Genomic DNA, 14,245 nt, shown 5'->3' on the forward strand with positions numbered 1-14,245 from the left:
GGATTGCAGACCTAATCCTAAAGAACAGACTGCGCTCCTGTGAAATTGGAGGGTCAAGTTCAATTCCAGTAAATGTGCATTCTGTATGCCATTCACTGGCTACCGTCTGTCTCCTTCCAGTCGACTGTCCAGTAAAAAGGAATAATAGAAAAGACGATATGTTTCTGTCTGTCTCTCTCTCTTTTCACGTTACTGTCCAACCTCTTCTCGTTCTTGTGCTTGGGTGTTGCTGCCACCAATGGACCTTTTTAATGGGCTGGAAGTGATTTTCATACACTGTCTACAGGCTCTTTATGTCTTCCCTTCTCCCTCTCTTCTGCACCTTCTGTGCTTGTCTTTTCGTCTTCCTTCAGACCTCCGGTAATACCAGGGAAGCCTGTCTAAGCTCTCCGAGCTGTGTAGTCTCACCATACGCCGCACAGTTATGACTGCAAAATCTTTAATCGGGATCCAGATTTTGGGAAATTTAGCATTCTGGCTATTGTTTTATGGTTCTGTATTTTGATTGTAAAAATAAGTTTGAATGTTATTATTCTGGTTATTTTAGCAGGGTTGCAGCAACATCAATAAGGAGTCTCCCTCATATGTTATTACTTTTCATCTGAAAAGGATTTAGCAGAGCATGTTCCCTGTAAGCATTAGCCTGTGGACAATACTACATACAGTGCATATATTAAAGTTCCCATGACTCGGAGATGAAAGCCCAGAAAGTTTCGGAATTCTTGAGTCAGCTTTTCTGGGAGTTGCCACATTTTGCAGCATTCTATTGTTTCTTCAGGGGATGTTTTCATGCTCAGGAGGATATTATGTCTGCTAGTGTAGCCAAGGCTGACCACATAACTTCTCTCTCTCTTCCTTTCTTCTTGAATACCTACTCATTCGTCTCAACATAGAAAGTATCAAGGAAAATGGTACTGTCAAAACAATGATACTACAGCAAAACAGAAAAGCCCACTTGGCTCAACCCCAACTCTCTCTCTTCTCTTTTGTAAGGTATTGGAAAGAACGTCATCTGCGACCGGACAGCAACGCCTCTGGATGCCTTCCGAATGATGTCAGCGGCCCAGTACTACCCCAAGTTGCTGAGCATTATGGGAAATGTGTTACGTTTCTTGCCTGCCTTTGTGCGAATGAAGGAGCTGGTAGAGGAGGGGTACATCGGGGAGCTTCTGGTCTGTGAGGCCCAGGTATGACAAAAACTCTGAGTGCTTCTTTTTTCAGTTCATGACAACAATGTGATACTTTCTCTTGACGTTAGTTTGAGTTAGAGCAGCGTCCACACAGCTGACAAGGAATTGGTGTCTTGCTCAAAGTCACAGCAGCGTACCGATATGCATTTACAGTAAAAAATTAAAATTAAGATATAGAAATTTTATATACATACTACCGATATATTGGTTATCGGTTTCCTTAACTATTAATAATCATTATCAGTATCTGCCTTTAAAAACCAGTATCGGTCCATCCCTGGTCTTGATCACATTCAAGTGAAATAAGACCTAATATTGTGACATTTTAAGTTAAAGTTCTCCTCTTTGCCCTAAAGGTCCACAGCGGTAGTCTCTTGGGGAAAAAAATACAACTGGAGCTGCGATGACCTGATGGGAGGCGGTGGTCTGCATTCGGTGGGCAGTTACATCATCGACTTGCTCACGTTTCTGACCGGTCAGCGTGCATTAAAAGTGCACGGCTTCCTCAAGACCTTTGTCAAGCAAACGGATCACATTCGGGGCATCCGTCAGATCACCAGTGATGACTTCTGCACGTTCCAGATGGCACTGGAGGGGGGCGCCTGCTGCACCGTCACGCTCAACTTCAACGTTCCCGGAGAGTTTCGGCAGGAGGTGATCGTCGTGGGGACCGTAGGGAGGTTAACGGTCACAGGGACCGACCTGTACGGACAGAAGAACAACGGGGGCGGAGGAAGCGGCAGAGGACCGGAGCTCCTGCTCAAAGACACCACACCTCTTGAGAAGAGTTCCTTACCGGAGAAGGCTTTCAGTGACATTCCATCCCCGTATCTCACAGGAACGATCCGCATGATCCAGGCGGTGCGGCAGGCCTTTCAGGACCAGGACGACAGGAGGACGTGGGACGGGAGGCCTCTGACAATGGCCGCTACCTTTGAGGATTGTCTCTATGCTCTTTGCGTGGTGGATACCATCAAGAAATCCAACCAGAGCGGAGAGTGGCAGAACATTGTGGTGATGACCGAGGAACCGGAGATCAGCCCAGCCTATTTGATCAGCGAGGCCATGCGGCGGAGTAGGATGTCACTCTACTGTTAGCATCAGCTGATGTGCTGACCCCTTACAAAATGGCTTTACTGGAGGTGGCACCGGAAAAGGCCTCGTGTTGTTGAAATGTTATTCATACAGCTTCTGGGTTCAGCTCTTTAATTCAATACCTGTTTATTTAAATACTGTCAAAAAGCTATATTGCTACTGTTACAGAAAGCGAGGCTACGCCACTATGATACTCCTGCCTCAGGAGTAGAGAAAAAGCAATGTGACCAATAATCAAACCTTTATTTATAAGGAAGCCTTTCCTGGTTTTACCCTTTTGACAGAAGACTGTAACGGGGTGATGCACTTGTAAATCAAGCCGATTCATACAACAGAAAGATGTAGTTCTACAGTGGAGGCAGATCAGGGAATAAAAACTAATGCTACTGCGTTCGGCTTGACCATAAGGGTATAGCGCCTCTCATCTCTGCTTCTGCTTCTCTTCTATTTGACTGGGTCTGGAAGACAACACCTTACACTGTGGGTCCAAACGAGGACAGCCAAGGAAGAACGATAGTCCTCTCAGTTGAAACTGGGCCGCTGTATTGTTGCTGTAGTCCGAAGTACTTGCTAGTTTTACCAAGTGAATGTTTAAAACAAATCAGTATGCTTGATAGCTTCAGTCTCTGTCTGCTCTGTATGCTTCCTCTGAGTGTGTGAGAAACAAGAGAGAAAAGAAATCAATAGTTTGGCTGCTGGGGTTTTCAGAAGGGTTTACCTTCTGGTTTATGTATGCAATATATCCAGGCTGTAGTCTGCAGCAGAAACACTTTAATCTTCCAGCTTGGAGTTAAGGGTTAAAATACACTATGTTATGCCTTTATGCAATTACAGTAGCCTGTGTATCCGTTTGCGAGTCCTGTACAAGTGGCCAGTACAGTGATAGTTTGATGTTCTTCTTATTTCTCTCACGAGTGCAGTGTCCTTTCGAAACCGGCCGATTGCTTGGCCCGCGCTAGTCCTGCTTGCAGCTATCTCAAGAACTACTCATCCGATCACCTTCACACTCGACACGGCGCTTCCTTGGATCCTCAGCAATAGAGCTGCCAAGTGTTAAGTTGATTGGATGAACAGTTTTTGAGATAAATGGACAGTCATATATGCATACATAGAAAGATAGAGATTCATTCCTTTATAGTTAGTTAGATGGTGCTGCTACAGCGCCACCTATTGGCCAAATGGCACCAGATTTCCATTCAGATATCATATCTACACACCTCCACCAAATGTGGTGGCAATAGCACAGAGCGTTCAGGAGATATGGCATTTTATTTTAATGTAAGCCCTGCCCACTGCATTTGAGTAAATGTTGAGGGCCTTCAAATGTTACAGGCCCAAACTTAAAGTTAGTTGTTATAGCATTTCCAAATTGCACCACATTCAACACTGCACTCCATTGCGTCCCCAGCATTACACGAGCCAAGCGTGTATTAGACCTGATGAACGGTCCTCGAGATATTCAAATGACACACTCACACACTCACAGAGATCCCTCGCTTTATAGGTAGATGCTTTTTCCATTGTCATGAAACATGGACATGGAATGTACGGAATTCTGTGTGGTGTGCTTATATCTGTACTGAGCCTTAATTGTGTGATACTAATGCAGTTGCGAGTAAATACCGAGCAATGTGGGGTTTTTAATCCAAATATTGAAATGCAATGGGTCACACTTGCATCAAGCTTTAGCATTTAGCATGCTTTATAAAGCTTCTTTAACGTGCACAGTGAAATGCAGGTTTGTCAGCATGCATGACATGCAAGTTCAATTTGGACCCACGCCAACAGTAAGACTGAACCGTGCAGCCAATTAACTGTGCAGCACAGTGGGGTTGATAGTGGAGTACATGAGCATTTCTTTCAATTTCCCTTAGAGGTGTTAAATGTTAAGGCTGCTGTTATTCTATGTTCCCATGAACATGTTTCCTACTCTGTCTGTGGCACTTGGCCACAAGCCCTTTTGATTTTAATTTTATTTTTTATTGGAAATGTAAATCTTTAAAGCTTCGCCAATCAATATTTGTTTTTAATGGCCATGGGTCCGATGACTATGTGATGATGTGTGTTTCATGTGAAAGGTTTCCCTCGTAGGAATCAACCCCTAGTTCCCCACGCTACGTAGTGTTTAAGCATATTTCAGATTATTGTTTTTATGGCCCACAACTGCTGTTTTGGTTCACTCTCAATGCTCTATATAACCTTGTTTCCCGCCATGGCAGGCAGCTTTTTTTTTAACGAATAACGTCTGATACACCCACGGTACGCCATTTTACAGCACCATAGACAGACGAAATTAGCAGGAAAAACAGATCTGAAAAAGAATGAATGTTGGACTTACAACACATTACTAACATGTTAAAAGCAGGTCACAAATATATAATGTAATCTTTTTTTACAAACGTATTTCCCAAAACAACTAAGTCATTTTTTGCTCATGTTACCCATCAGGAGTGAATAAAGCATTTGCTGGGGGGCTAGTTTCCGCTCTTCCAGAAATACAGATTTGGTGCTCTAGCAAGAAACTAAAGAATATCACCACCCTTGTTTTTTAAGGCATAATTTACATGCACTGTTATGAGTGCAGCCGGCCTTCAGAACCTCTGTGCAACAGGATCCAATTAGAAGAATATAACAAAAGAGAGCCAATTAAGAAGAAGATGAGTACAAGAGTGAGAAAAAAAGAACAAACAATCATCACAGTTTTTAAATCAAATCGTGAAGGGATGGTTAGTGTGATTTTTATGACGCATAAACAATCACACCTGTCTCTCAACAGTGATCGGATCAACACATTCTCACTCCCATCGCGTCAAAAAGCAACCCTTGGTCAGGTGCCTTTGGCGTTTGTGATTGATGCAAAAAGTCTCCTTTAGCGTCATGTTTAGACGCTCTTGGTCGGGACTCTTAGCATCACTTTTATAAAAGAATGTTTTGATTATTTTTTGGGCCATTTTTCGCCTTTATTTTGACAGGACAGCTGAAGACATGAAAGCGGAGAGAGAGGGGGGAATGACATGCAGCAAAGGGCCACAGGTTCGGAGTCCAACCCTGGCCTGCTGCGTCGAGGAGTAAACCTCTATATATGGGCTCCCGCTCTACCAACTGAGCTATGCGGGCGCCCCTTGGCATCACTTTTTTTGACGCTCTGGGTCGGGACTATTGGCTTCACTATTGGACGCTCTCGGGACTCGCGTCTAGCCCTGTGGCGTCATATTTTGACGCTCTGGGTCGGGATGTAGGTTTAGCTGACATGCGGCACGAGAACGGGACAGTTGGGTTTAGGAAAAGATGGAGGGTGGGGTAACAAAATGTTCGTTTCAGTGACACGCGGGACTAGAACTGGACATGAACCCCGGTTTCCTGGGTGAAAGTCCTGCGTTGCATCACCCAAACCTGCCTCCTTACGCAGATTTTAGGTCTTTCATACTACTCGCTACCGTTGTCTGTTAATACTACGTCATCTTACAGCGCTGCGGCCAAGCTGCTGCTCTGCCCAGTGCGTCCCGTACAGATTTTTGCGTCGGTATCTGATGCCGAGAGCCACTGACCAAGCGTCAGTATTTTATGAGTTGGGAGTTATCCATCAGCCGCAGAAAATACATCTAGTTGTTGTCTTTTACTGTCAGTCACATAAAAAAGCTAAGACAAACCGTCAGAGTATTTGCAAATACAGTCTGACTTAACGGTTTGGTAACCGGTGAAAGAACAGCACCGACCTACAGGCCAAAAGATTGATTTTTTTCATGCATCTCTGTTCCCCTGTGTAGTTTGAAGTTCTTTAACTGTGCTGAAATACTATCTATGTAACGACTACTGAAAATGTAAATATGAAAATATTATAAATCAACAATATGGGTTTGTCTAAAGAAATAAACAAGTACTGTATGTATTTTATTTGTAAAAAAAACAACAACCAAGAAACTGGACATGTTTCGATGAGTGTTAAAGGTATTTATTCTTTGTTTTTGCTGTTGACATTTTGTGGACTGACCTGCAGTGTATTTGGGAGATGAACAGTAGACTGAGACCTTGGAGCATTCACCTTCTTATCCCTCTCTGTAAATTATTGACCATAATACTCTTCTTTTAACACTGTTATGAAAAAGATTTATGTTTGCTCTAAAGATGCATTATAAATCATCCCGGTCACAATCCAACAGAGCTACGATGGAGCTGTTTGAGCTCATATCTACCAGTAATGTCTGAGCTCTTTTTAATGTTTAGCGTTTAGTGTATTTAATGTGTCACACCGTGGTTTACTAAGGTCAGGACACTGCTGGGGTGCGATCAGCCACACAAAACTTTGCAACACCTCCCGAAGTTACAGATTTTACAAAACAAAAACCACCTCTGCTAATTAGTCTGTGAAAAAAAGCTCCCAGTTCACCACTGATAAGCTATCACTCTTTAAGATTACTCAAGTTTTATTATTGTGTACCAATGCCTTATCAAATCTGCATATAGACTTTCCCCCCCTTTGTCTGATAACAGTTTTCAAAATATTCATGATTTAAACATAGACACTGGAATTCCCTATTCTTGTTTAATCATAGTTTTTCTCTCTGTTCAGCATGGTCAAGCTGAATATTTATGATTGATGTCTAAAAAATGAATGCCATGATTTTAAACCTGAACTCAGGTTAAGCACTAAGTAGACACTGGATAGACCAACACTGTATGGGGGAAAAGAAAGGGAAAGAATTGATCCAGAATCCAAATCACAGTCTTACGGAAGAGGATTAGGGCCAGATGGGAACATTTTATTTCAGTTCTGAGATTAAAGTCAGAATTCTGAGAATTCTGCATATTTAAACAGTCGTTTATTATTTACATTATTGGCGTTACAGAACTCCTTGGTTTCTATCTGTTTGTCTGTTATGAACGTTACTACCGCATTGCATTGTGGGATATTTATGCCGGCGTAGTGTCCAGTATTGCATACTGTAATATTTTACCGGAAATAGTATGCATACTATTGGTTTTAATACTAAGGTTTTGGACATATAATTCCCACATACTGTTTTAGCTACTAAATAGCATGTTAGTGTGGGATTTCAGACGCAGCCTGACATTAATCTCAGAATCTACAAAATCAGATTAAAGTCAATTCTGACTCTTTTTTTTTTTTTCTCAGAATTCTGACTTTAAACTCAGAACTGAAATAAAATGTTCACATGTGGCCCTAATGGTCTTCCATACAGTTCCTATGTTTGACTGTTTTCTCTCCCTCATCAGGCCTGTAAACACTGTATTACTGTCTGATGTACAGCTATGTGCTGGAATAGCCTCAGCTGATGTCTGAGTCTGATTTGGATGCACATGACCTCCCACTGGCTAACTGATAGATATAGACGGGGAATCTAAAGGCGCTGACACACCAACCTGATTATCGGCCATCAGGCAGTCTGGCGAGGTCAGTGACTCGACTCTGTTCGGTGTGTTCCGTGTCGTCGTCAGCCGTCGGCCTTCATTTGACTTGTTGAATCGGCCAGCGGGCAGTCGGACCCAATGAACAATCTGATTGGTGGAGTGCTAGCCCTTGACTAGCGAATCAGTGCACAAGAAAACCGGAGCTGACAACGCCAGTATCTTCTTATTTCCTTCCGTTCAGCGAGTAATGACGACAACGATTCTTCTTGACTACTATCACCACTCTCTGATGAAAACAATGACTGACCACAGCGTGCTCCATGTTTACTACGAGGTCTAGAGAGATGTTCCCTCATTTCCGTTTTTCAGGCGACAATACAGATTAGCGCCACCTGCTGTTATGGAGATGTATTACGTCTCGGGACGCGCAGAACATACGCTTAAGTCAGCGTCACTTCGGTGTGTTGCGAGGCATTTTTTGGACCCGGGGAGCCAGCTGATCAGTCCGACTGGCTTTTCTGGCGACGGTCGGCCGTCTGGTTGGTGTGTCAGAGCCTTAAGGCGAGAGACCGCAGTTGGAAAGCAGATCAAGTCTTTGCCCTGAATCCCCCTAAAAAACCATTTAGAATGGTTTAGTTCTCTGGTCTAATACCTTGCCTTCTACAGAAGAAAGGTCACACCATGTATATGTACAGGGTTACACAAAGCAAATTAATGAATTAGTTAATTGTTTGTTTTGTTAATTGTTTTTTTCATTTGTTTGTTTCATGCTATAGGTATTGTATAGGTATAGTAATTTGGTACTTATTACAGTTAAAATAGTTATTCAAAAAGTTTATTTTATTATGGTTCAATTAGCTGGGTTTGGTTTATTATTACTGGAGCTGCAGACATTCATCCAGCCCCCACTGAAACCCTCCAGGTGATAAACGCAAAGATTTAAGGATCCTAAACTCAAATTCAAATATTTTTTTGCTCCCATTTCTTCCCGTTTGTCCCCTAATCCATCATCTGTTTTTGGCCAATGCTTTCATTACCCAGGCCAGCCTGCATGTGTGTGAGGATCCTCTCACAATAGACCCAGTATGCCTATGTTTTGAATCCGCTTGGTCTCATGCTAAGATCCAATTAACTATATTTAGCTTCCCAGGGGAGAAAATGTGTTCAAGAACCAACAGCGACTCATAACATTGGCTTAAGCAGACCTCCTTGAGTCCTTTTTAAGTGTCTGAAACATGGATTGACTCTGTCTGTGTAGTTATGCTGTCCACACAGACACAGAGATTCAAACAGCCCCACAGCAGACCCATCCGCTGCCAGCTGCCCGTGCTCTGTGCTCAGTGTGTGTTGGCATCTGCTTCAAATCAAGAACATCACAAGACCACAAAGGGCTTTTCATTTGAAGCAGATATTTGGCAAAACATTGAAACACAAGTGCAGGAGTTAAATTTAAAGGGCTGGGACGATATGCTTTTGTCCCGATTCGATTCTTACACAATACATGGGCGCCGATGGGATTTGTATTGAAATTTTCATTTATTGTGATTCTAGAAGTGTCGCGATTCGATAGTATTGAGTATTGGGATTTTCTCTTTTCCTTGTTTAACAAAAACAAAAGTTGAATAATACACTTCTGGAGACAATATATCATGTGACATTTCTAAAAACTAATTGTGTTCTAAAAAGAATGCACATCCCATGTCAGTCAGTCTGACATTTAATATTTCATATGTAAAGAAGAACATAACATGGATGTCCTGCATTTTCTGCTTTCAGTCTGTTTAGTTGGAAACAGATATGATGAGGTCGCCGTCGGGGGTCCCGTATACACAGAAAATATGAAGGTCCCAAAAAAATCTCTATACATACATACATTTTTTCCCCCCACCCCTATTAATTTTGCCTTTTATTCTTGCTATTACAATGCTGACAATGATAGTGATGCAATATTCTCACATCATAACCTTAATACTTAACTGCGTACTGGTGAAGCACCTGCAAAGGCTTTTTAGTGATATCAACCCAAACTATGCATAGAGCCACACTCATCTTAGCATGGAGCGGTTGTCTCAAACAGATGAGGCAATATCTGGGTTCTGGAGCAATGAATATTTAATGAGTGGAATTTTAATGATGATACAGTACAGTATGAGGATTCCATGAGTTAAAAAAAAAATAATCACTGAATATTTCATTTATGTCTACTGAAAAGGTGTTCCGTGTCCTAGCTCATGTTCATGCGTCCAATCAATGTCGAGGTGACGTTAGACTGTATCACCAGTGCAAAAGAGAACTGTGGACAGTGGAGCTCATGTTTCCCATAATACAAATGTTACCTGTGATTGCTGCATTGCAAATGTCCTGCTGTGATTTATTTATTTTTTTTTGCCACGGACTTTATCATAGAGCTTGCTGCTTGTGGCCTGTTGAGGATGAACCGACTGCAGGGGGGGAAAAAAGACATTGCAGAAAGAAATAGCACAGGATGTGCCCCAGTTCCAACTTTGCACTTTGACTGCATTGCCAGTCGTGACTATGAATTGCTTGTTCTTGCTTTGGCGGCATTCACTAACCGTTGAGGAAAGGCTTCCCCCTGGTGAAGGGAGGTGGGACGGCCTGACAATTGTTTATTTTGGAGACGAACAACCTCAAAGAGGCGCTTCTTCTGCCCTTGGAGACCGTTACTTAGCAACCGGAAGCCACGTTGCCAAAACTAGGTCCTTTTCTCGTTCACTTTCACTCACACAGTCACACGCTTCCCTCGCTCCCTCTCTCTAGGTCTACACACCTCTTTCACACATTCTTCCTCCGTCTCTCCCCATATCCCTCTCACTGAGCTGTCGGAGGGTCAAGGCTTTTACTATGGCTGAGAAAGGCAGCGGCCGGTGATCTGCTGGCCGTTGATCTGTCCTTTCACATTTCTCACAGTGCTACTTTTTTTTTTTTTTTCTTCTCTCTCCCCCGTTCTTTTCTATTGTGAGTCAGGTTGAATCCTGGAGGACAAGCTCACTGGTGCTTCTTCAGACCTCTCTTCTCTCATCTTCCATTCTCTTCTCTCATCTTCTCTCGTCTTCTTTTCTTTCATCTTCTCTTCTCTCATTTTCTCTTCTCTTCTCATGCTTTAGTAGCCAGGACAGGAGTAACCAAGGCAAACCCTTTGTAATAAAAACTAATAACCGACAGATATAGGCTGTGAATGTCTTTCCTCAGCTGGTTTATGAATGCTGACCCCTGCAGTGTCTTGCTGTACCTGTAACTTGTTCAAAGAAAAACAAATATCCATCTTGATGCTGTATTGTGACTATATCTGATATTTATTGTTATGTATGTATATTGTGGACGCATGGGCCTCTGTACATAATGTAATCTGAGCTCTGAAACGCATATTGATGGGTCTTAATCTAGAGAATGTACTTAGGAATAATTTATATTTTCTATCCGTCAAGGACAGTAATGCCATTTTTAGGAGGTCTGTGTGTGTCACATGAAATAAAAGCCCCTCGGAGTTCTCTGCGTGCTGTAAAGTGTGACGGTGCACTTCTGTTGAATGACTCCCTCCCTCCCTCTTTTTTTTATTTTTTTGACTGTGTGACTTGTGTTTTACTGTCTCATCTCCCTGCACCAGTGCTCTGCATTGACTGTGTGTGTGTGTGTGTGTGTGTGTGTGTGTGTGCGTGTCTGAAACATGGTTTACGGCTTCAGCACTTGTCTAATGCTGCAGTTTCTATGGAATAAAAAAATGTGTACATCCATAATGACTCTAATTTTATTTATGTTATTTCATATCTTTTAGTTACAGGATTGATGTCATAGCTCAAGTTTCTCATCCTCTCTGCATGCATGTGGTTTTGATGAAAGAAATGCATTAAAATAAATACACCCAAATAAATACAATATAAAATATATGCACACACCTCACACCCACACATATTACTCATACTATAAATACTATACTATACTATTCGAAACACCTACTATTACTTTTTTAGATTTTTTGTTTCATGCTACTAAAGGAATACTTTTTTCATGGGAGGATATCGTAGACTGTTAATATTAATATACAGTCTATGGAGGCTATCCAGGAGTCCTTCAGCTTCTCCTTGGATGCACACAGCATTTGGAAAGCTTCTGCTGACCCCTGCTGGCTGCTCTACACGCTGCACATGAGATCATACTGCTGCATATTGTTGCCCTGAGGAAACTCATTTACTAATATTACATTCTTTTGCACATTTTCTTATTTGGTGACATGTTTCTGAAAAATCAAATAAAGAGCTGAAGTGAATATATTGTTGCATTTTGGGTTGATAACATTTTCAGGAAGCAGCTACATGTGGCACAACAGTATCAAGGGTAAGGTAAGGTAAGGTTTTTCCGATTTTTTGTCTCTTTTTGTATAATGCATGTGTAACCTCAACACTGTGTAATGCATAATCATGTCATAAATCTTTTTTTTTTCGCCCAGGACAAACTGGGCTATCAGAATATATAAATATAAATACAAAAGAAAAAGAAAAACGGAAATTGAACCTCACAAAATATGTGTTCAAACAACACATAGCACAATAGTAAACAGTACTTTGGGCTTTTGAAATGTGTTCTCCTAGACCTTGGTGGTCAGGAGGGAAAAAACAGTTAACACAGATCGGGGGCTCCTCCCTGAGCCTCTCAGTTCTGGCCTGGTGTATCCAGTATCTTTTTCCCATCCTCACCAAGGAGAAAAAGTTGTTTGGATCTTAAAGGTGCTGCAGGTCGGATTGCGAAGATCCAGGACTTAGCCAAAAAATTTGAACATGGACAACTTCTCAGTCCCTCCCCCCTTTCTGCTAAAGCCCAAAATGGTCTCCTAAGCCCCTCCCCCACAAGGGAGAATGAATGCGTGTGCATGAGCAGTAATCGCACTCCAGGCTGTAGGTGGTACCAGAGGAGCTGGATTTATTTTTAAATGACCTGCTTCATGTAGTTCTACTGGAACATAGGGTTGGTTTCAGCAGATATGACAGAAAGTTAGTTTTATACCTACTGCACCTTTAATTGATTCCCCTAGCCTTTTTCTTGCCACGCCTGGTGTAAATATTCTTTCGGCAGTGTAGGGCACCACCTAATATATGTTTAGCCGAATGAATGGCTCTTTGCAGGGCCTTGCGGTCCTGTATAGTGAGGTTTCCATACGTAAAGAATATAAAGAACAATATAGTTCTTTGCTGTCTGCCTATAGCGTGTCAGCACCTTTAGATGTACTGTATTTTCTGCAATGGAATACCTTTTGTTGATTGCACCATTTAAAATGGTATTGTAACAAAGAAGTGTGCAGTAGCTATTTCTTCAAAATAAAAGTTGAATATGTTGTTTGCATGATTTAATTGTGTAAAAAGAGATAAGAAACTTTATTTATTCATATAATTTTTTTTTAAATAAATAAATAAATAATCCTGGGTACTATTAAGCACCCGATGATTGTTTGGTTGTCTTGTCTTTGGTTCAAAGTCTTAGGACGTTGCTCTTGAAACTTGGGAAACAAGCCAACAATGATGTTACTGTGTACTGACACTTCTACATCACTGCATCAAAGGTGAGAAGTTAAAGGACAGCAAAGACAGGATTTTCATTATTATTATTATTATTATTATTATTATTATTATTATTATTATTATTAATACATTCATATAGAACCCAAAGTGCTTCACAGAGAAAAACAAACCATACCGTATTCCGTCATAGAAAAAGAAAAAGACAACATGCTTCAACAACTCCAAATGATGCAGTAATGTTAAAGGCTGAAGCAAATGCAGCACAGTAAAAACGGACACACTTGTATTAAAGGCCAGGAGCCTCACGACAGGTGTTGTGTCAGTGTTGAGTTAGTCTCGCTTTGCCAGACCTTCCTCCACCGAGAGAGTGTCGAGTGTACAGCCCTGTCGACAATTGCATCCACGAGGAAAATATATGATTTTTAATGCAAAGTAGACTACTGTTTAAAAACGACATAGCCTAATCTTTGTCAGGTTCATCAATGATGATAAATGATCTGAAGTCTATAATTGTTTTAAACGTTTGGACTCAGTAGCATTTCCTTGCTGCCCACGAGGTGACGCAATTCTTGGTAGGGATGCAAAACTCTGCACAGCAACTGTCTTAGGCCCTACTGTACGCAGCTTAATACGATGCGCTGTAGGGTGGGTTAGATGGGTCGATGCGCTGGAAGGGACATGGTGAAGTGAAAAACTTACCTTAGAAAAACAACTTTCACCGATGTATTCTGACGCGCCTGGGTCGCAGACCTGGTAGAGAGCTGGCCCACAGATAGAGGTTTACTTCTCGACGCAAAGGCCGCAGGTTCGACTCCGACCTGCGGCCATTTGCTGCGCGTCTTTCACCTTCTCTCTCCCCTTTCGTGTTTTCAGCTGTCCTGTGAAAATAAAGGCCTAAAATGCCCCAAAAATAATATATATATATAAAAACGATCAAACAGGATGCTAATACACATCAAAAATCACAGCCATTCTAGCCCCCCTAAAAAGCAGGAGAGAAGGAGTGCGGTTTAACGTTGGTATTCCCCAGAAAAAAAGTTGGTAATTGCATGGCGCAGA

General features: G+C 41.8%; 1 protein-coding gene across 1 annotated transcript in view; it reads left to right on the forward strand.

Moving 5' to 3' along the window:
* The window catches only part of gfod1 (glucose-fructose oxidoreductase domain containing 1), a 45,147-nt gene extending 39,864 nt beyond the window's left edge, over nucleotides 1–5,283 (forward strand). The window contains 3 exon segments of the mRNA XM_028569505.1: nucleotides 994–1,187; nucleotides 1,547–1,567; nucleotides 1,569–5,283. Coding sequence (XP_028425306.1) covers nucleotides 994–1,187; nucleotides 1,547–1,567; nucleotides 1,569–2,288 — 935 coding nt within the window. The 3' untranslated portion in view covers nucleotides 2,289–5,283.
* Nucleotides 5,284–14,245: the final 8,962 nt, after the last annotated feature.

This window comes from Perca flavescens, chromosome 22 (genome assembly GCF_004354835.1).
Source record: "Perca flavescens isolate YP-PL-M2 chromosome 22, PFLA_1.0, whole genome shotgun sequence".
Classification (NCBI taxonomy): Eukaryota; Metazoa; Chordata; class Actinopteri; order Perciformes; family Percidae; genus Perca; species Perca flavescens.